A 22286-nucleotide genomic window follows, 5' to 3' on the forward strand; every position below is an offset into this window, starting at 1 on the left:
GTTTAGTTGTCGTTTTAGAATTTAAATTTTGTTTCATAATAGTTGTCGTTTTAGGTTTTTAATGCAAATGTTTTGTGAAAATTCCAGTTTTATCTATACTGTTTTAATGTTTTGGCCAATGAATTTTTTTATAAAATATATTAATAAAGGGTAAAACAGAAAATTTAATGCTTTTTTTAATTTGCGTGAAAAAACTTTAAACGACAACTAAAACGAAACGGAGGGAGTAGTATTTCTTTGGTCAGAATTACCAAATAATTAAGCAAATATGATTTGATTTGATTAATGAATGAGTAATGACCATCGCTTCCATCTTCCCCAAGTTCCACCTAAGTTGCATGGAATCAGAAGCGGGTACGGGGAAGCGAAGCGTTTGGAAACGTGGAAGCAATTTTTTCAAAAATTTATGATATGGGTACGTTTTGGAAGCGTGTAATATATATATATATATATATATATATATAATCAAATGTGATTAAATAACTCAAATGTGATTAAATAACTCTTGTCTTAAATAAAAGAGATCCAATACTTAATTAAGTTGATTAGAGATTAAAAAAAAAAACATAACGCATAAGTCAAAGATTTGGACCATCGTCTTCCTTTTCATTTTCATCACCATTAGCAAACACTCTCAACAACTCACTTAACGCTTAGTTATACTTGAACATTATAATTACTTCTACGAATGGGCTTTAGTTAGACCCATTAGACAACACCTTTCTTCTGTTGGGCCACACCTTAACCACTTAGGCCCACTCCATCTCTTAACTCAAAACACATCTTCTTTTTACGTTGACTCCTTCTTCTTCTTTAGTTGACCTCTCTTCTCCTTCAACCATGACAACTTCTTCTTCTTGTTCTACTTCAGAACTTCCTTGTTTTTCATCATCACTAACCTAGCTTTCTCTTTTGCAGGGCCAATCAAATGGGTCAATCCCAACAAGAGTTTTGCCAAAGACGAAATTTAGCCACGATTGGTATTCTCTTGTTTAGTAAACTGTAATTAGGGTTTTCTAATTTCATATTTAATTAAGAAATACAAAAAATATGTCACGCTTCCTAAATATTTCCTTAATAACGATTCTAAAATCAGAATCGCATAAAAATAGAACGCTTCCTAAACGGAATCATAGCTTCCAAAACGCTTCCGATTTCCTTTTTTTCGGAATCGCGCTTCCACCACGCTTCCGGGCGCTTCCTGAAGCTTCCGATTCCGTTTTAGCTTCCGAAACGGGAATCGGACTACGGACGGAGCTTCCGTGCTTCCTAGAGTTCCACTGCTCCACTCCAAACCCTTAAACCCTAATTTGAATTTAGCTTAAACCCTAAAATGGCCAAATGGAGACTTGCGACTGCGACGCTCCGTCGACATCTCCAATCTCCATCGCCTACTATCTCCGCCTTCAAGGATCCAACCAAATCCTTGTCTGCAGCGGCTCATCACTGTAGTCGCAGCTACAGTACAGCTCAGACCGATGATTCGAGAGGGAATTGGCTAACTTTACCTCCTTTTTCTCCCACCATCGATGGCACCGCCGTAGGAAAGGATCTCCTTTCCGACGGAGACTCCGTCAAAGCTTCAACGGATAACTCTAAAACGACGGCGCTTAGGTGGATTCTTCGCTGTCGTCCAGATTTACCCAGGACTCTCGTTCAGAAACTCTTCCGTTTAAGACAGGTACTCTCAGTCTCTTCCAGTCTTGTATTCAACTCCTAGTTCTAGGGTGTGATTGAATTGCTGTCAATTTCTTACATTGTAATTGATTCAGGTGAGAAGACAAATGTCTCTGAGTGTTGATGGTCATGAACTACAAAGAAGCCAGCTTAAAAGGGTAATGTTATTTTGTAATCTGTTGTTTGGAACAAGTAACTGTTTTTAGAAAGCTGCTTTTTATCTGATGGTCTTGATTTCTGACTCTTGAAGGTGGCAGCTAAGGAATCCTTGAATGTAGGTGATAGAATTTACCTTCCTTTGTCGGTTGACAATGATACGCCGCCGACGCCACCTGCTAAGAAAGAAAGCTTTCAATGTAGTGAAGAAGAACGCAAATTTGTTTGCAGTTTGGTGTTATATAAGGTTTTGAAACTCTATACTATTGGTTAGCTTTTTTTTTTAATTGATGTGAATATGTTATATAGATTGATAGATCTTAACTGTGAGATATTGTGTCAGGATCCAGCTATTATTGTTCTGAATAAACCTCATGGTTTGGCTGTTCAAGTAAGTCATTTATACTTTGCCTTCTGATGTTATCATGTTCTTGGAGCTTGTGAAAAGTGATGGACATTTGCTCTTTAACAGGGTGGGAGTGGGATCAAAACCAGTATCGATGAACTCGCTGCCACTTGCTTGACATTTGATAAATCAGAATCTCCCCGGCTGGTTAGTTGAGAATCATTAGTAAAGCAGTAATTAAAATGTATTTAAACGAAAGTGTATGATTTATTATGTTTTTTGTTAATTTGAAAAGTATGAATCTTTTGGCTTATGCAAGTATGGATATGTATTAGGTGCACCGACTTGACAGAGACTGTAGTGGACTTTTGGTGTTGGCAAGAACACAGACGGCTGCAACAGTTCTCCATTCCATATTCCGCGAGAAAACATGTGGTGCGTCCGCATATGTAAATCCTCTGCTTTCTCTCAGATCTCCTCCTTGCTTGTCATGATTCGTGGGAAATACACATAAATTTCTCTCTTCCAATGACTTTTCTTTCATTTTGCAGGGTGTCAAAAAGAACATAAAATCCTTGAAAAGAAAATATATGGCACTTGTGATCGGGTGTCCAAGACGTCAAAAGGGACAGATTTCAGCGCCACTCAGAAAGGTCAGTTTACACTCTGTTGGAGAAAATGCAGGTTTCTTCAGATTCAAAAAATGCAGAGTTGTTTCGTTTGTTCAAATTCAATCTATTGCTTTTGCTGCTTTACTGGAATCAAATTCTAAGCTAAACTATATGTGGAATGTCTGAGTAGGTGGTTGTGGATGATGGAAAATCTGATCGTATCACTGTTAATGACAATGGAGAACTCGTTTCTACTCAGCATGCTATCACTGAATACAAAGTAATTGAATCTTCACCACATGGTTAGTGAGACAACTGACTTCGATTTCTATCCAGTTCAACTTAAATAAAATGATTTGGCCTTTAAGTTCTTAGCACATTGTTGATCTGTAGCAAATGATTTGGCCTTGAAACTTTAGCACATTGTTGATTTGCAGGATACACATGGCTTGAGCTTCGCCCTTTAACCGGGAGAAAACATCAGGTCTCTAAAGATATTCAGTTTTTGTTTCAACTTTCTCTCTTTTTCTGTTCTCTTAATAATCTGTTTTCAACTGTTCTTCGACTGCCACAGCTTCGTGTACACTGCGCAGAAGTTCTAGGAACACCTATACTCGGGGACTACAAATACGGTTGGCAAGCTCATAAAGCCCGGGAACCTTTTGTCTCTTCTGAAACCACCCCGACCAAGCCATCATCATCTCCTTTTGGCCTTGATCTAGACGGTGGAGATGTCTCTTCAAAACAGCCACACCTTCATCTCCATTCAAAGCAAATCGATCTGCCAAACATATCTCAGCTCTTGGAGAAAATGCAGGTTTCTTCAGATTCTGATATTTCGGATCTCGATAGCCTTAAATTCGATGCACCATTGCCTAGTCATATGCAGCTAAGCTTTAATTTGTTGAAATCTAGAGTCGAAACTTGTGACAAAAATTAGAGATGCTTTTTTCTTACCGAGCTTTCTTATTTGTGTTCATTGAGGCCGTCTTTGGACCTAAATATTCTCATACAAAGAAAGTTAAAAAATTATATTTAAATGATTTTCGCATATAATTATTATTGTGGTATGATTAACTGTAACACAGTTGGTTTGATGACTGATTGACCCAATAATCGCATTTTGGTATCTATTAACTTGTCACTACAGTTGTTTGACTAAACAGCTAACTTGTATAGTCTCAATTAGAGATTTAATTATTGTCTTTGTGTTTTGATATGTTATTAATCTAATTGGATATAACTAAAGATAGAGAGAGACATCTTTGTTGTAACTAAGATAATCTTAAGTTGTAAACTAAAAAAATGTTTCTGACCTATGGAAAACGAAAGGTTGGTGACATATAGCTATGAATATGAATGAATATTCAGTAATTCAGCAGTACCTAACCGAACAAAGACAGGTTTGATATTTTTTATTGGGAAAAATGTCATTTAAATCGTCACTTTGCCATTTGTGGAGGTTTAAAGCATGAACTTTGAGCCTGGTGCTTTAATCCTCAATTTCTAGTTGACTTTCAATTTAATCTCTAACTTTCGTTGACGATGCCGATTGAGGCACGTCTTTAACTGGACAAACGGAGGATTAAGACGCTGTTATCTGTCCGTCTAATATATCCGTTAATAAGCTAAACGATGTCCTTTAATCAAATGAAAACCCCCAAATTCGATTAAGCTCGAACCCTAGAATACCAAATCGAAATTAGAAATACAAAATCGAAGATTCTCTCTCGTTTTCTTCTCTAATCAAGACTTCAAGATAACTGTGTTGAGTTTTCGATGTAAAGATCCTTACACCTAACCCACACACACACTTTGAAGGCACTCTACGGGCAGCGAGTACTATCGATGTCTCGGAGCTAGAACTCATCGGAATCGAGACAACAGATCCTGAGGAATAAAGATGAGATCGAGATTTGAGAAAAAATCGAGATTAGAGAAGAAAACGAGAGAGAATCTTCGATTTTGTATTTCTAATTTCGATTTGGTATTCTAGGGTTCGAGCTTAATAGAATTTGGAAGTTTTCATTTGATTAAACGATGTCGTTTCGCTTATTAACGGATATATTAGACGGACAGATAACAGCGTCTTAATCCTCCGTTTGTCCAGTTAAAGACGTGCCTCAATCGGCATCGTCAACGAAAGTTAGAGATTAAATTGAAAGTCAACTAGAAATTGAGGATTAAAAGCACCAGACTCAAAGTTCATGCTTTAAACCTCCACAAATGGCAAAGTGACGATTTAAATGACATGTTTTCCCATTTTTTATTGGAACTATTGTGAATTATCCTGTCTGAAAGGTGAGTAGATGACATGGCGTTATATGATTGGACAGGCTTCAGAACAAAAGAGTAGCGTCGAATCTTTACCAACCACACTTTTGTACATTACCTACTTCCCCACCCATCCTTGATCAAACGTCTTTTTCAGAACTACAATTATTTCTTCTATTTTATCTGACCAATTAAGTGATAAATTCACAAAAACTAATACTTCTTTGATCATTGGGTTAAAAATATATAAATTCAGGCTACTACAATATTCTTAAGAAAAAAAAAGTCTACAAAATTAGTCCAGAGACGAAAAATCTGTAACATAATAAACGATTTATGTTTTATGAAGTGTATTAAGCTAAAAATGTTTACAGTAACGCGACACAAAAAAAAAAAACTAATAATTATGTTTTATTGTATAGAAGAAACAAGAATAGTCACCTAAATTGATGGTGTCATATATTTTTTGTCAACTACTTTATCTTAATTTTCTATGGATAATGTATCGATGCATGTCCAAAATTTAGTTAGGCTGCCGATATCTCTGTTTCCCTTTCAACGACTATTTATTTACTGTGGTCCACATTGTTTTTGTTTAGTTTTTACCAAACTCACTTCGCTACGTTTTTGGTATGGTTGTGTAATTGTATTTGTACCCCCGGGGGAAAAAAGATAAGAGGTTTGGTTGGTCGAGCTTACTGACTTAAAAAAATACACATCCACCAAAAATTAAAATAATGTATTCCATTTTTCCTCCTCTCTTTTGGTATTAAATAAATCTCTTATAATTTCCCCATTTGCTCTGTATATACATATGTCAATAGAGTGCCTCTATAGTCATGTTTCCATAGACACATATAATATCTCAACATCCTCTTCAAAACTAAAGAAAACAAAAAAAAATTCCGGAGAAACCAAGAAAACAAAAAATGGGAAGTGAAGGAGGAGAGAAGAAGGCTTTAGGATGGGCTGCAAGAGATCCTTCTGGTGTTCTTGCTCCTTACTCCTACACTTTAAGGTTTTTTTCTTCTCTTATCCTTTTTTATAAGAAAATTTTGTTTTGTAATGTAAATTATGTGGTTTTGTTATATATTGTGGACTTCCCTTTTTTTTTTTTTTTGAAAATTGAATCTTGGATTTTGTTAATAGGAGCACAGGAGCTGATGATGTGTATATAAAGGTTATATGCTGTGGAATATGCCATACTGATATCCACCAGATTAAAAATGATCTTGGAATGTCTAATTATCCTATGGTTCCTGGGTAATTTCTTCTTTAACTCTCTTTCTCTCTTTTCTTATTCTGCCTTTTTTTCAATTTTATTTTTTTAACCATGAATGGTGATTTTCTTTTCATCTGTTGAAAATGGATCCCCAAGTTGTACATAGATAATGCCAATAAAGATTGATTGTCTCTTAAAATTTGATAACCTATTGGGAAAAACAAAATTTAGATAATCCTATAGATTGACAGATTGTAAATATATTATTAATTTGGTATTTTATGTTTCATATAAGTTGATTAGTCAACCATGATATGTTAAATGAGTTTTGAAGATAATTGAATGTGCTACTGTTACGCATCTGACATTCGTTTATAACCACACCTGTCACTGTTTTTCAATTAATATGCAAAAAAAAAAAAAAAACTGTCAATGTGGGACTTGTACGGTAACGGAAATATACGAGCAAGATTCCGTAACAACTAAAGGTGTAATTTTTTATTTACAGGCACGAGGTGGTAGGTGAGGTGGTGGAAGTGGGATCAGATGTGAGCAAGTTCACCGTAGGAGATGTAGTCGGAGTCGGCGTGATTGTCGGATGCTGCGGAAGCTGCAAACCATGCAGCTCAGAACTTGAGCAGTACTGTAACAAGAGAATCTGGAGCTACAATGATGTCTACACCGATGGAAAACCCACACAAGGTGGATTCGCCGACACCATGATCGTCAATCAAAAGTAAGCTCACATTCATACCTTTCTTGTTTCACAAGAAAACACAGAGCATTTGTTTCTTCATCCACAAGGAACTTCTTTCTTTCTATTTCAAAAGGTTTGTGGTGAAGATTCCAGAAGGAATGGCGGTGGAGCAGGCTGCACCGCTGCTATGCGCGGGAGTAACGGTTTACAGTCCGTTAAGCCATTTCGGTCTAATGGCAAGCGGGCTTAAAGGAGGGATTCTAGGGTTAGGTGGAGTAGGACACATGGGTGTGAAGATAGCTAAAGCAATGGGACATCATGTGACTGTGATAAGCTCATCAGATAAGAAAAAAGAAGAAGCAATGGAACATTTAGGAGCTGATGACTATGCGGTGAGCTCTGATCCAGCAGAGATGCAAAGACTCGCAGATTCTCTTGACTATATCATCGACACCGTACCTGTGTTTCACCCTCTCGAACCTTACTTAGCTTGTCTTAAACTCGATGGGAAATTGATTCTCATGGGTGTTATCAACACTCCTCTTCAGTTCTTGACTCCTGTCGTCATTCTTGGTCAGTCTTTATTCGTTTGAAATCATGTCTAATTACAACTAAATTCGATACCAAAATTGATGGTTTTGACTTTTGATTTTGACAGGGAGGAAAGTGATATCGGGGAGCTTCATAGGGAGCATTAAAGAGACAGAAGAAGTGTTGGCTTTCTGCAAAGAGAAAGGGCTTACGTCGACCATTGAAACTGTGAAGATTGATGAACTTAACACTGCGTTTGAGAGGCTTAGCAAGAACGATGTTCGTTACAGATTTGTCGTTGATGTTGCTGGAAGTAACCTCGTGGAGGAGGCTGCAACAACTACAAGCTAAAGAGCGCACATTGATACGAAATCTAAAATATTGTAACGGGCCTGGTAGGTCCAACGAATGTTTTGTTGTGTCTTTTTTTCAAATGGTTCAAAAACGAATGCTTTGGTTTTTTATCAATGTGAATTTTTCTGTTTGGTTGGGTTTGTCACAAAATAAGAAAAATGATTTCAGATTATGATTTTTTTTTCTTGCTTGTAAACACGACTGTCGTCTAGACTTAGTCAACACGACCCTCCGCTCGTGCTAGCTTTAAGATTATGGTATCAGAGCCTAGGCTTGTGTGAAGGTAGAGAGAATCATTGTTTATGACTGATCGTTTTGAATGTTCTGGAAAACAGACTCTCAATCATGTCTCTTTCTAAGCCTCCCAAACACCCTCAGATAAATCCTTCTATAGATTCTCAATTTGCTATATCTACTTTACCAAAAATCCAAAGAAATAATTCCCTTTCTAAAATAAATTCCTTGTATGAAATCGAATACGTTCCCGGAGATCAATTGCCGGAAACAACTCTCCCGTTGGTTAATCCTTATGAATACTTTGCTAAAAAGCCTAGTGCTTTTTCAGTAAAAGGTGTTCGTGATCTAATCAAGCCATCTTCCAGCCGACGAGTATTGGAGTATGTGCAATCCAGCAAGTTTTCATCATGTCAAGTTCCAGCTACTGAAGAAGAACAATTCATCTCGCTAAATATTCCAGAGCATCTTCCAAGGCTATGGCAGCAGCAGGGCTACACTCACCTACACTTTGGTGTAGTACGAATCGGTTTAACCTTACACGCACGAAAAGGTTTACCGGTTGTAGCACGGATTGCTTTGCTTGACTCAAGACTCAAATCATATCAACAAGCTTGCATCGGAACAGTACAAACAACGCTGAACGCAGGAACAGTATTCATAACACTGTTTCCCAATTTCAATGTCTCACTACAAGATCCAAATCTCCTGAAGGCGCTTAAGGTTCAATTACAACTAATCGGAGCACCTATGCAAGAAGAAAGTGTGGCAGCAACTCTACATCATCAGATCGTATACAGAATCCAAGATCATGCTCTCGATCTTGCATTACCAGCATCAGATGAAGCTTTATACCTTGAAGTCACATCGGCTTCGCAAGCACCCAACTCTATTCAAATCCCGAGACAGATATCTCGTGAGGAATTGCTACGAAAACTGCCAGAGTCATGGGTAACAAGCTATGAGAAGATACATCAAGCATCTCAAGCACCGATTCAGTCATCTGACGTAAGCTTTCACTCTAGAAGCGACGGAACCACGGAGATAAAGTTTGAAAAGCCAAGTTCGTCTTTTCAAAAGAAGCTCTTTACTCAATTCACTATCCAAATTGAAGAGCAAGAGTTCTATGATCCCGTCAAAAAGAAAGATTTACAGCCAATCGCTTTTGGTCAGAACGGAACTGTTGTATATCCATTCAAAGATGAAAACGGACATTGTTACTTCGATGTCTGTTCATGCACCGCATGTTTAGAAGATTCGTATGAATCGGATGATGAAAAGCGAAGAAGACGGAGAAAAAAGAAGGATCCACTCTATAAACGCTACCTTGAAGGAGATCCTACAGTTGGTCCACTTGGTGAAGGCAACTACGACTTCATAGTCGAATATTCAACAAAGAAGGAAGACGCAACTCAGCAACTCATGATGATAAGAACGGATTTTCCTCCACCAAAGGACTTTGTCAAAGACAATGTGCTGCATACACCAAAAATCGTTCCAAACAACATCAACTCCTCTGGACCCGACGAATTAAGCCAAACAGAAAAGGTTCTCAACTGGCAAACAGAAAATGCCTTTGTTCAGAATCAATTACTGACATCCATTAGCCACAAGGTTGATCAAATGTCAGAGAACAACAATAGAAGATTCAACAGTTTACAAGGAGCCATATCAGAGATTCAACAGAAACTCAGCAACTTGCACCAAGAAATGATGGCTATGGCGAAACAAATGAAGGTCAATACATCTCAGTTCAGAAGTAAAGAAGCTGAACAAACCAATCTTAAATATCAACTCAAAGATCTTCAGAAAAGCCTAGAAAGTCTAGTCCAGAATCAGAAGCGAGTTAATCTGTATAATCCTTTTGACTACATGTCATCTGGATTACCCACATATCAAGAATCATATTCTCCAGGATTTCTGTTTGGATATCAAGATCCAAAACCAAAACAGCCTGTACCTGGATTCTTATCCTCGGATGAAGCCTTTACATCTCGGTTTGGTACAACTTCAATCAGCAATTTCAAAACAAAGGTGGCAAGAACTAAACCAAGGCGTACCAAAGATTCGGAGTTTCACATCAATCCATCCAAGAAGCCAAGCTTCACATCTTCATCAAGCCATGAGTCCGCTCAAGATGAAAAGAAAGAGGATGTTGCAAAAGAAGAAGAAATTGCGATGATCGAGTTTTCGATGTCTAGTTTACTAGACAATCTCGTAAAAACATCTGATGATGAAAGACAAGAATTGCAAGTTCAATCAAAAGAGCAGCAGTCAGTACCAATTGTTACAATGACTCACATCTCAGCTCTTTCAGATTCAACCTCTTCCGTCGATGAATCAGAAACAGATGAATCTCTTCCAAATCAGTTTGCAATCGGAGACGAGTCACATATTCCAAAAGAAGAGCCAATCTATGAAGAAATTTCAAGTGACGAAGAGATGAGCTATGAAGCTCAAGGCGTACCAAAGAAACAATTTGCATCAAAGATAATGGTGTTCACATTCGATGACATTCCTTTTGAAAAATGGAATAATCGTCTTGACGAATTTCATGCATGGATGACCTCCGAAGCAATCACTTCCCCAACAGAAGTGGTGATACAACAATTCACATCGAGACTGTCAGGCGCATTAAAAGAATGGTGGAATTCGCTTGGAGAATATCGGCAGCAGCAGGTGTATCAGACAACGATACCTCTACTTCTTGGCGAGATACATAGAGAATTCGTTGGCACCCCAAACCATTTGAAAGAACAACTACAAGAAGAATTCTACACAGCGAAATGTTGTTCATTGAAGAAGAGAGATTTAGCAAAGCATTTCGAGCGACAAACTCGAAGGTATTATGCTCTCAATGGTCTAAACAATCCAAGCCTGAAGCAGGTGTATCTCTCATCCATCGACGACTACCTAAGTCAACAAACAAAGCTGTATATCAGAGATCAAGGGCAGACAATCGAAGAAATCTCGATTGGACAGATACAGCAGCAGGTGTTCAGAACTCTTGACAAGCTTTGCAAGCAAAAAGAATTTTGGTCAGAATTCATGGACAAGTCAAAGCATCTTTCGAAGATATGTGCTCACCCAGATCTGAACATCAAATGTTCGAAAAAGAAAAAATGTTCATGTGAAGATCGACGAAAAGTTCGAAGAGGATCCAAGAAATCATTCTTGAAGTCGAAATATTTCAACAAGATCAAACGCAAGCGGTTCTTTAGGAAAAAGAAAAGCTTCGAGAAAACTTCAAGATGTTTTCTATGCAGAAAAACGGGGCATTTTGCAAAAGACTGTCCAAACAAGTCTAAAAAGAAGAAGCAGTATCTCATTCATTCGATATCCAAGATAGCTCCAGATCTTGATATTGATAACCACGATCTCGAGTCAATACTATCTTATGATAGTGACGAGAATGATGCTATATGCAGTTATTCGGATTATGACGAATCTTCAGAATCCTCATCCGAAGATGACAAAGACGATGATTGTTGTTACAAGATTACCCAGATCCCTCAGAAAGATGAACTTCAGACGCCACATCTACCAGTAACCATCTTTGATCCTTCCAAACGAGAAAAGCCAGTGCATGCAATCGCATTCTTCGACACAGGAGCTCATACAACAATCATAAATCCAAAGATTCTCTCACGAGCCATGTGGATGCCTCATCAACAAGATTTCAGAGTCGCGAATGCAGGATCTCTGACGGTCAAGCTAAAATCAAAACCAATCACGATCGAGCTTTTCCCAGGATGTCAAGTTACCAAGGAAGTACTAGGTTCATCTGCACCTGGAAAAGACTTAATCCTTGGGTGGGATACTTATTCGCTACTGAAGAAGAAGTTCGGTATTTCTCTAGAACCAAGAGGCGTGAGATGGAAAAACCTCTACAAAGCTTTTACCACGATGCATCGCCTATTCTCAATCGAAGACTCAGTATCTGCAGAATTCAACAAAATTGAAGAAGAACTAAAGATGGCAGCATGTGCAGATTCACACACGGAGTTCCTTCAAAAGTGTAATCACCCGCTATGGTTAAACTCAAGCTTCTTCGTATCCCTACCATTCAAAGAAGATGTTCATACAACACCAACAAAAGCAAGCCATGCAGGAATGCCTCCAACACTGTTGCAAAAGGCAAATGAGGAATGCAATCAATTGATGGATCAAGGTATCATATCAAGAACAAACTCTCCATGGGCATGCAAAGCGTTCTACGTTAATAATCGTGCAGAACAAGCAAGAGGAAAACTCAGATTAGTTATCGACTACAAGCCGTTGAACCAATATCTGCAAGACGTCAAGTTTCCACTACCAAATAAAAGAGCGCTTCTCCAACATCTCCAAGGTGCAAAATTATTTTCGAAGTTTGATCTAAAGTCAGGATTTTGGCAACTCGGTGTTCATCCTGAAGAAAGATACAAGACTGCGTTTTGTCTTCCAAATAGACACCTTCAATGGAATGTCTTACCGTTCGGTCTCAAGACGGCGCCATCGCTATTTCAGCAAGCAATGTTACGTATATTCGAGCCATTGTTACACACAGCTCTTATATACATTGATGACATACTCATCTTCTCGAAGAACGAAGAAGAGCACATTAAGGCGCTACAACAGTTTCAAGACATCGTCAAGAAAAGCGGAATCATGCTATCAGCCAGAAAGATGATAATAGCCCAGCCCAACATTGATTTTCTTGGCATGCATATCAAAGAAGGAAGTTTCACACCACAGGCCCATTTAGCTACAGAACTCCTAGATTTTCCCGATGAAAATCTCACAAGGCGACAAATTCAACAATTTCTTGGAGTAATCAATTATGTGGGAGACTTCATTCCACACCTTTCCAGAATGACAAGACCTCTACAGAAGATGTTGTCGAAAAATCCTCCTTTGTGGGCATCACGACAAACTGAAGCTATCAAAAGTCTAAAAGCAGAAGTGCAAAAGCTACCTCCTTTAAAGATTCCCTCCTCAGGCATGCGTATTCTACAGACAGACGCTAGCGATAAGTATTGGGGAGCAATACTGTTTGAAGAGATGGATGGGAAAAGACAAATCTGTGGATACAAGAGTGGTCGTTTCAAAGATTCAGAGCAACATTATCACTCAACGTTCAAGGAGATTTTAGCGGTCAAAAAGGCTATCGAGAGGTTTGAATTTCATCTAATAGGACACAAGTTTCGTATTGAAATGGATATGTCTTCGTTTCCCAAGATGTTACAGTTCAAGCAGAAGATGGTCCCGCATCAGCAGCTACTAAGATGGAGTGAATGGTTCTCAAAGTACGATTTCGAGTCAGTCTATTTAAAGGGCACCAAGAACACTTTAGCGGACATGCTAAGTCGAAAATCTGTAAAACAAGAAACGCCCGACGAGATACACATGATGGCCAGTTCCTCCGAATCCAAGAAGAGCTACTATGACTTTGAAGCAGACGTACCCAAAGATGTTCATCAACTCATCAGCAGAAACAAGCTTCATGAGCTACTACGCACAAAGATCTTTTCATATCAATCTACCATCCTGACGAACTATGGAGTAAACTGTCATCACATTGCTCCAATGGGAATTCATCCTGACTATCCGTTTGCTCATCTTTACAGGATCGAAAATTCAAATATGCCAGAAGAAGTCCTCTGTTTCCTCTGGTATCTCTGTGCAGTCTACACTGTAGGAATTGCTTTCGACATCCAATGGCTGTACCACTACGTCAACACTGTTCAAGACAAAAGAGACAGCTTCTCAACGTTCCTAAGGTGGTTTTCACCATTGACTGTCTGGAGTGGAAAACTACGAAGATCCGCAAATGCGACGAATCTAACATTCAAGAAGTTGAAGAAAGGTGGACTCAACCCATTCTTCAATCCACATTCAATCTACTTCTTTCATCGTCCCGTTAAGGTCAACCGCAAAACAAGCAAAATCCTCGCTCTTCCAACTCTCATTCATCACGGTGATTTTTCAAGAGGAGTTCGTCCAGATTTCAACCTTCAAGACAACGAAGCATACGAGAACTTTCAAACTCATGCATTTCACCTCAACAATGCAAGACAAACATTCCCCATTCCGTTCATACCTAACTGGGTTTATTATCCAGTCGACTATCAGATGCAACTTGATGAAGATTTACAGTATCACATGATGAAGTTCAACAAAGGAAGACCAAGCAGTCCAAAAGAAGATAAACAAGAGACAACTCCCCAGATGACTTCTCAAGATTACTGTGCCGATTACTTCAAAGACGCTCAATCCCCAGATGATGAAGTAAACGTTGAAGAAATCGAAAAGAAGTTCAAATTCTACATAAATGTTCAACCAGGAGAAGATGCACGAATGATCGAGAACTCGTATGAATGTCCAGGTGATCATTATGGATGCTGCGAAGAACATATGCTGGAGTTCGAAATGGATCATTAAGCGGTATGTTAAATATAAAATATAATATGATATGTTTAAAATCATGTAAAATAAATAATGATGTAAGCGATGATGTAATCGCTGATGTATTGATTATGTAAGCAATGATGTAAGCGATGATGTATCGCTGAGGTAAGCGCTTATGTCAGCGCCTTAAAAACCTCCTATAAATAAGTGTGTACCCCTTGTAAGATTTCAGAACTTGAAATATCATAAAATTTCATAATAGCTTTCTCTCTCTAAAATGTTTCTCTAACTTCTCTCTAAGTTTTCCAGACTTCCTACTTTCTTCATAAACCTTGTTTCTTTCTATTCTAAACACAGTCGCGATTCTGTATTGTTCCCTTAAGGTTAGCATAAGTGGTCCGTCAATACGACGGTCGAACACGGCAGTCAATAGTACTCGCCGGGGTTTCACAGTTCCTAATAGTGGGTTGAGCAACACAGAGGCAAGAAGCGAGTTAATCTGTATAATCCTTTTGACTACATGTCATCTGGATTACCCACATATCAAGAATCATATTCTCCAGGATTTCTGTTTGGATATCAAGATCCAAAACCAAAACAGCCTGTACCTGGATTCTTATCCTCGGATGAAGCCTTTACATCTCGGTTTGGTACAACTTCAATCAGCAATTTCAAAACAAAGGTGGCAAGAACTAAACCAAGGCGTACCAAAGATTCGGAGTTTCACATCAATCCATCCAAGAAGCCAAGCTTCACATCTTCATCAAGCCATGAGTCCGCTCAAGATGAAAAGAAAGAGAATGTTGCAAAAGAAGAAGAAATTGCGATGATCGAGTTTTCGATGTCTAGTTTACTAGACAATCTCGTAAAAACATCTGATGATGAAAGACAAGAATTGCAAGTTCAATCAAAAGAGCAGCAGTCAGTACCAATTGTTACAATGACTCACATCTCAGCTCTTTCAGATTCAACCTCTTCCGTCGATGAATCAGAAACAGATAAATCTCTTCCAAATCAGTTTGCAATCGGAGACGAGTCACATATTCCAAAAGAAGAGCCAATCTATGAAGAAATTTCAAGTGACGAAGAGATGAGCTATGAAGCTCAAGGCGTACCAAAGAAACAATTTGCATCAAAGATAATGGTGTTCACATTCGATGACATTCCTTTTGAAAAATGGAATAGTCGTCTTGACGAATTTCATGCATGGATGACTTCCGAAGCAATCACTTCCCCAACAGAAGTGGTGATACAACAATTCACATCGAGACTGTCAGGCGCATTAAAAGAATGGTGGAATTCGCTTGGAGAATATCGGCAGCAGCAGGTGTATCAGACAACGATACCTCTACTTCTTGGCGAGATACATAGAGAATTCGTTGGCACCCCAAACCATTTGAAAGAACAACTACAAGAAGAATTCTACACAGCGAAATGTTGTTCATTGAAGAAGAGAGATTTAGCAAAGCATTTCGAGCGACAAACTCGAAGGTATTATGCTCTCAATGGTCTAAACAATCCAAGCCTGAAGCAGGTGTATCTCTCATCCATCGACGACTACCTAAGTCAACAAACAAAGCTGTATATCAGAGATCAAGGGCAGACAATCGAAGAAATCTCGATTGGACAGATACAGCAGCAGGTGTTCAGAACTCTTGACAAGCTTTGCAAGCAAAAAGAATTTTGGTCAGAATTCATGGACAAGTCAAAGCATCTTTCGAAGATATGTGCTCGCCCAGATCTGAACATCAAATGTTCGAAAAAGAAAAAATGTTCATGTGAAGATCGACGAAAAGTTCGAAGAGGATCCAAGAAATCATTCTTGAAGTCGAAATATTTCAACAAGATCAAACGCAAGCGGTTCTTTAGGAAAAAGAAAAGCTTCGAGAAAACTTCAAGATGTTTTCTATGCAGAAAAACGGGGCATTTTGCAAAAGACTGTCCAAACAAGTCTAAAAAGAAGAAGCAGTATCTCATTCATTCGATATCCAAGATAGCTCCAGATCTTGATATTGATAACCACGATCTCGAGTCAATACTATCTTATGATAGTGACGAGAATGATGCTATATGCAGTTATTCGGATTATGACGAATCTTCAGAATCCTCATCCGAAGATGACAAAGACGATGATTGTTGTTACAAGATTACCCAGATCCCTCAGAAAGATGAACTTCAGACGCCACATCTACCAGTAACCATCTTTGATCCTTCCAAACGAGAAAAGCCAGTGCATGCAATCGCATTCTTCGACACAGGAGCTCATACAACAATCATAAATCCAAAGATTCTCTCACGAGCCATGTGGATGCCTCATCAACAAGATTTCAGAGTCGCGAATGCAGGATCTCTGACGGTTAAGCTAAAATCAAAACCAATCACGATCGAGCTTTTCCCAGGATGTCAAGTTACCAAGGAAGTACTAGGTTCATCTGCACCTGGAAAAGACTTAATCCTTGGGTGGGATACTTATTCGCTACTGAAGAAGAAGTTCGGTATTTCTCTAGAACCAAGAGGCGTGAGATGGAAAAACCTCTACAAAGCTTTTACCACGATGCATCGCCTATTCTCAATCGAAGACTCAGTATCTGCAGAATTCAACAAAATTGAAGAAGAACTAAAGATGGCATCATGTGCAGATTCACACACGGAGTTCCTTCAAAAGTGTAATCACCCGCTATGGTTAAACTCAAGCTTCTTCGTATCCCTACCATTCAAAGAAGATGTTCATACAACACCAACAAAAGCAAGCCATGCAGGAATGCCTCCAACACTGTTGCAAAAGGCAAATGAGGAATGCAATCAATTGATGGATCAAGGTATCATATCAAGAACAAACTCTCCATGGGCATGCAAAGCGTTCTACGTTAATAATCGTGCAGAACAAGCAAGAGGAAAACTCAGATTAGTTATCGACTACAAGCCGTTGAACCAATATCTGCAAGACGTCAAGTTTCCACTACCAAATAAAAGAGCGCTTCTCCAACATCTCCAAGGTGCAAAATTATTTTCGAAGTTTGATCTAAAGTCAGGATTTTGGCAACTCGGTGTTCATCCTGAAGAAAGATACAAGACTGCGTTTTGTCTTCCAAATAGACACCTTCAATGGAATGTCTTACCGTTCGGTCTCAAGACGGCGCCATCGCTATTTCAGCAAGCAATGTTACGTATATTCGAGCCATTGTTACACACAGCTCTTATATACATTGATGACATACTCATCTTCTCGAAGAACGAAGAAGAGCACATTAAGGCGCTACAACAGTTTCAAGACATCGTCAAGAAAAGCGGAATCATGCTATCAGCCAGAAAGATGATAATAGCCCAGCCCAACATTGATTTTCTTGGCATGCATATCAAAGAAGGAAGTTTCACACCACAGGCCCATTTAGCTACAGAACTCCTAGATTTTCCCGATGAAAATCTCACAAGGCGACAAATTCAACAATTTCTTGGAGTAATCAATTATGTGGGAGACTTCATTCCACACCTTTCCAGAATGACAAGACCTCTACAGAAGATGTTGTCGAAAAATCCTCCTTTGTGGGCATCACGACAAACTGAAGCTATCAAAAGTCTAAAAGCAGAAGTGCAAAAGCTACCTCCTTTAAAGATTCCCTCCTCAGGCATGCGTATTCTACAGACAGACGCTAGCGATAAGTATTGGGGAGCAATACTGTTTGAAGAGATGGATGGGAAAAGACAAATCTGTGGATACAAGAGTGGTCGTTTCAAAGATTCAGAGCAACATTATCACTCAACGTTCAAGGAGATTTTAGCAGTCAAAAAGGCTATCGAGAGGTTTGAATTTCATCTAATAGGACACAAGTTTCGTATTGAAATGGATATGTCTTCGTTTCCCAAGATGTTACAGTTCAAGCAGAAGATGGTCCCGCATCAGCAGCTACTAAGATGGAGTGAATGGTTCTCAAAGTACGATTTCGAGTCAGTCTATTTAAAGGGCACCAAGAACACTTTAGCGGACATGCTAAGTCGAAAATCTGTAAAACAAGAAACGCCCGACGAGATACACATGATGGCCAGTTCCTCCGAATCCAAGAAGAGCTACTATGACTTTGAAGCAGACGTACCCAAAGATGTTCATCAACTCATCAGCAGAAACAAGCTTCATGAGCTACTACGCACAAAGATCTTTTCATATCAATCTACCATCCTGACGAACTATGGAGTAAACTGTCATCACATTGTTCCAATGGGAATTCATCCTGACTATCCGTTTGCTCATCTTTACAGGATCGAAAATTCAAATATGCCAGAAGAAGTCCTCTGTTTCCTCTGGTATCTCTGTGCAGTCTACACTGTAGGAATTGCTTTCGACATCCAATGGCTGTACCACTACGTCAACACTGTTCAAGACAAAAGAGACAGCTTCTCAACGTTCCTAAGGTGGTTTTCACCATTGACTGTCTGGAGTGGAAAACTACGAAGATCCGCAAATGCGACGAATCTAACATTCAAGAAGTTGAAGAAAGGTGGACTCAACCCATTCTTCAATCCACATTCAATCTACTTCTTTCATCGTCCCGTTAAGGTCAACCGCAAAACAAGCAAAATCCTCGCTCTTCCAACTCTCATTCATCACGGTGATTTTTCAAGAGGAGTTCGTCCAGATTTCAACCTTCAAGACAACGAAGCATACGAGAACTTTCAAACTCATGCATTTCACCTCAACAATGCAAGACAAACATTCCCCATTCCGTTCATACCTAACTGGGTTTATTATCCAGTCGACTATCAGATGCAACTTGATGAAGATTTACAGTATCACATGATGAAGTTCAACAAAGGAAGACCAAGCAGTCCAAAAGAAGATAAACAAGAGACAACTCCCCAGATGACTTCTCAAGATTACTGTGCCGATTACTTCAAAGACGCTCAATCCCCAGATGATGAAGTAAACGTTGAAGAAATCGAAAAGAAGTTCAAATTCTACATAAATGTTCAACCAGGAGAAGATGCACGAATGATCGAGAACTCGTATGAATGTCCAGGTGATCATTATGGATGCTGCGAAGAACATATGCTGGAGTTCGAAATGGATCATTAAGCGGTATGTTAAATATAAAATATAATATGATATGTTTAAAATCATGTAAAATAAATAATGATGTAAGCGATGATGTAATCGCTGATGTATTGATTATGTAAGCAATGATGTAAGCGATGATGTATCGCTGAGGTAAGCGCTTATGTCAGCGCCTTAAAAACCTCCTATAAATAAGTGTGTACCCCTTGTAAGATTTCATAACTTGAAATATCATAAAATTTCATAATAGCTTTCTCTCTCTAAAATGTTTCTCTAACTTCTCTCTAAGTTTTCCAGACTTCCTACTTTCTTCATAAACCTTGTTTCTTTCTATTCTAAACACAGTCGCGATTCTGTATTGTTCTCTTAAGGTTAGCATAAGTGGTCCGTCAATACGACGGTCGAACACGGCAGTCAATAGTACTCGCCGGGGTTTCACAGTTCCTAATAGTGGGTTGAGCAACACAGAGGCAAGAGGCCCGAATCGCTCCCTTTACCTGGAATATGAACCCTTGCTTGTAAACACGACTGTCGTCTAGACTTAGTCAGCACGAGCGGAGATCAATTGTTAAAAAATTTTTGCTAAAAATTTGTTAAAAAATTCTGAATCTGAACCATGAATCTAGTGCCTTCTTTTTATTTTGCCAACCAACTTTGAGAAAAGGTGGCCAAAAGCGAAGAAAATAATACTTTTAAAATTTCATATAATTAAAAGCTTAAAAAACTTTGTCGCCGAAGCGTAAAAGAAAATCTTTGATCTTTGGAAAGGAAGAGAGCAGAGCAGGCACGATTAATCCAAAGCAGTTGCGTTGTTCTGCGATCACGAAGCGGTCTCTCGGAAAATCTCTCGACGCTAGACATCATCGATTCGTATAATTCAGTTTGCCTTGGAACTCTCTATGCGGAAGAACCCTAATTGATTCGCCATGGGAGATTCCGTTTCTTCTTCTTCAACCCGCGTTTCTGTTCATCAATCTCTTGGTGCTGGTTCTGGTGAGTTGTCTATTCAATTCATCGAAGCCCTATTTACATATTTCTCACGAAATCGGGCTATTCTCGAGTTTCGCTCTCGATTCAATCGATTTCTACGCGTTTTGGTTCGTGCTCTACTCGGAGTCTGGATTGTTGCGTTGATTGGCGTAATTCTGGATTGGTCGATTACGTTTTAGGGTTTTGTTTGATTGTTATGTGTATTTGGGGAAGGTTATATATTGATCATAATTATGAAAACGTTTTTAACAATTTGACGTATTTAGAGACATTCAAGAATCTCTTGAAATGTGTCCTTAAATGCAGAATTTGAATTTGAATCTTTGGCTACTGCAATTTTTGCAGTTGCTGATTTGCTGCTATGGAGAAACCAGACCGGTGCAACCATTTTGCTAATCTCTTCTACTGGGTTTTGGTTCTTATTTGAGAGAGCTGGGTACAATCTCTTGTCTTTCGTCTCCAATGTTCTGCTTCTTCTCGTTGCCATCCTCTTCTTATGGGCCAAGTCTGCTACAGTACTCAACCGGTATATCTCTGCTCTTTCTTATGTGGCATTGTTGGATTTTGTTGTTGTAGAGATTGTTGGCATTAGCTGCTTCTTTGTTAAGTTGCTTTGTTTTACCATTTGAAGAATTTGGAGGATAAAAGCTTAAGAATACTGGAACTGTGCTTTGAGAAACCGAGTCATGTGTTTGTTTATTCTTATAAGTATATGACTGGTGATTTTGTTTCAGACCTCTACCTCCAGTTCCGAATATGGAAATCCCTGAGGAGTTTGCGATTAAGGCTGCTGATGATCTTCGGGTTTGGATCAATCATGTACTGTCAATTGCAAGTGATATCACCATAGCTAGAAATCCGATTCGTCTCCTTCAGGTTATAGTCTAATCTTGTTTTTCATAACTGGGCGAAACTATTTGTTGTATCGTTTTGACTCTGGATATCTTCTGCGTGTTATTATTATGTATCACATCTCGTTGGTTTTTGCTGTGAAACAGGTTTCTCTTGTCTTGTGGGCTATATCCTATGTTGGGACTTTAATAAACTCCTTCACTCTTGTTTACATTGGTGAGCATCTAACCTTTTCTTGTCAGTTATATAGTAGTCTATGATCTTGGATGATATGAGTAATTAACGTGTCGCTGTTTTTATCTTGCAGGAATTCTTCTCAGTCTTTCTTTTCCTATCGTGTATGAGAAGTACCAAAACCACATTGATGAGAAAGTGAACTCGACTTCTAAATTTGTTCGAAGTATCTCAAGGAAGTTTCCGATGCCCATAAACAAAGAGAAGAAACATCAGTAGGTAGTGTAAGTCGGAAGAATAAAACCTTTTTGGTTCAAGATTTTCCAGGTTTGAGAAAAGAGTTAGTTTTCGACTGTGGTTTTACTCAAACGTTGCAGGTGAAAAAAACAGTCCATTTGTTCACCAGACTAATTACAGCTACAAGAAGGAGCCATCACTGTAATGCTACAAGAGGATGGATAGTCAAGAGCAGCGGAAAAAAGTGAATCACAGTACAGATTTTCGTTCATTTCTTTCTGTTTCGCTTACTAGGTTTATCAGAGTTTTCTTCTCACGTGTTTTTGCTGTGTTCAAGATTCATGAGTTTCTGGGTTTTTTTTGCTCTTTTATTAGTTTACACGAATGCTTTGTGGCATTATTGTTGCAGTAGAAACGACAAACGAGAGATAGATGAATCTAAATACAATTTGAGGGGTTATTCAATATTTAATTTGTTGATTTTTAAAGACTACAGT

The 22286-nt window shown here is 38.7% G+C and overlaps 3 protein-coding genes across 6 annotated transcripts; all 3 read left to right on the forward strand.

The window, feature by feature from the left end:
* The first annotated feature begins 1090 nt into the window (after positions 1-1090).
* Positions 1091-3843, forward strand: LOC9319249 (RNA pseudouridine synthase 4, mitochondrial). Its single transcript, XM_002883136.2, has 10 exons — positions 1091-1681; positions 1773-1835; positions 1928-2080; positions 2177-2224; positions 2306-2386; positions 2515-2628; positions 2731-2832; positions 2981-3092; positions 3228-3274; positions 3365-3843. Exons 1-10 carry the CDS (start codon positions 1334-1336, stop codon positions 3728-3730), a joined length of 1434 nt encoding a protein of 477 aa, XP_002883182.1. The 5' UTR covers positions 1091-1333; the 3' UTR covers positions 3731-3843.
* Positions 3844-5580: 1737 nt separating this feature from the next.
* On the forward strand, positions 5581-8045 carry LOC9319250 (cinnamyl alcohol dehydrogenase 4). The gene is made up of 5 exons (XM_021033126.1): positions 5581-6082; positions 6214-6327; positions 6795-7022; positions 7117-7556; positions 7642-8045. Exons 1-5 carry the CDS (start codon positions 5994-5996, stop codon positions 7863-7865), a joined length of 1095 nt encoding a protein of 364 aa, XP_020888785.1. The 5' UTR covers positions 5581-5993; the 3' UTR covers positions 7866-8045.
* A 9233-nt stretch (positions 8046-17278) lies between these two features.
* On the forward strand, positions 17279-22282 carry LOC9319251 (reticulon-like protein B11). 4 transcript variants are annotated; one of them, XM_021032527.1, is made up of 6 exons: positions 19751-20529; positions 20872-21052; positions 21261-21402; positions 21525-21594; positions 21686-21836; positions 21930-22272. In XM_021032527.1, the coding sequence occupies exons 1-5, from the start codon at positions 20463-20465 to the stop codon at positions 21829-21831; spliced, it is 606 nt and encodes a 201-aa protein (XP_020888186.1). In that variant the 5' UTR covers positions 19751-20462; the 3' UTR covers positions 21832-21836; positions 21930-22272. The 4 variants fall into 4 exon arrangements, 2 of the variants coding, with proteins under 2 accessions (XP_020888186.1, XP_002883184.1); XM_002883138.2 differs by having other exon boundaries at positions 21686-21831; positions 21930-22263; XR_002333370.1 differs by having other exon boundaries at positions 17279-20529; positions 21261-21594; positions 21686-21831; positions 21930-22282.
* The last annotated feature ends 4 nt before the right edge of the window (positions 22283-22286 follow it).

Source organism: Arabidopsis lyrata (assembly GCF_000004255.2).
Source record: "Arabidopsis lyrata subsp. lyrata unplaced genomic scaffold ARALYscaffold_3, whole genome shotgun sequence".
Lineage (NCBI taxonomy): Eukaryota > Viridiplantae > Streptophyta > Magnoliopsida > Brassicales > Brassicaceae > Arabidopsis > Arabidopsis lyrata.

What these genes read in the sequence shown, in the direction of transcription:
- LOC9319249 (XM_002883136.2), top strand. Translation starts at nt 1,334, where the DNA reads ATGGCCAAATGGAGACTTGCGACTGCGACGCTCCGTCGACATCTCCAA. An exon ending in GCAGTTTGGTGTTATATAAG is followed by an intron (nt 2,081 to 2,176) that starts GTTTTGAAACTC and finishes ATATTGTGTCAG; the next exon opens with GATCCAGCTATTATTGTTCT. An exon ending in TTTCAGCGCCACTCAGAAAG is followed by an intron (nt 2,833 to 2,980) that starts GTCAGTTTACAC and finishes ATGTCTGAGTAG; the next exon opens with GTGGTTGTGGATGATGGAAA.
- LOC9319250 (XM_021033126.1), top strand. Translation starts at nt 5,994, where the DNA reads ATGGGAAGTGAAGGAGGAGAGAAGAAGGCTTTAGGATGGGCTGCAAGA. An exon ending in ACCATGATCGTCAATCAAAA is followed by an intron (nt 7,023 to 7,116) that starts GTAAGCTCACAT and finishes CTATTTCAAAAG; the next exon opens with GTTTGTGGTGAAGATTCCAG. An exon ending in GACTCCTGTCGTCATTCTTG is followed by an intron (nt 7,557 to 7,641) that starts GTCAGTCTTTAT and finishes TGATTTTGACAG; the next exon opens with GGAGGAAAGTGATATCGGGG.
- LOC9319251 (XM_021032527.1), top strand. Translation starts at nt 20,463, where the DNA reads ATGGGAGATTCCGTTTCTTCTTCTTCAACCCGCGTTTCTGTTCATCAA. An exon ending in ATCTCTTGGTGCTGGTTCTG is followed by an intron (nt 20,530 to 20,871) that starts GTGAGTTGTCTA and finishes CAATTTTTGCAG; the next exon opens with TTGCTGATTTGCTGCTATGG. An exon ending in ATCCGATTCGTCTCCTTCAG is followed by an intron (nt 21,403 to 21,524) that starts GTTATAGTCTAA and finishes GCTGTGAAACAG; the next exon opens with GTTTCTCTTGTCTTGTGGGC.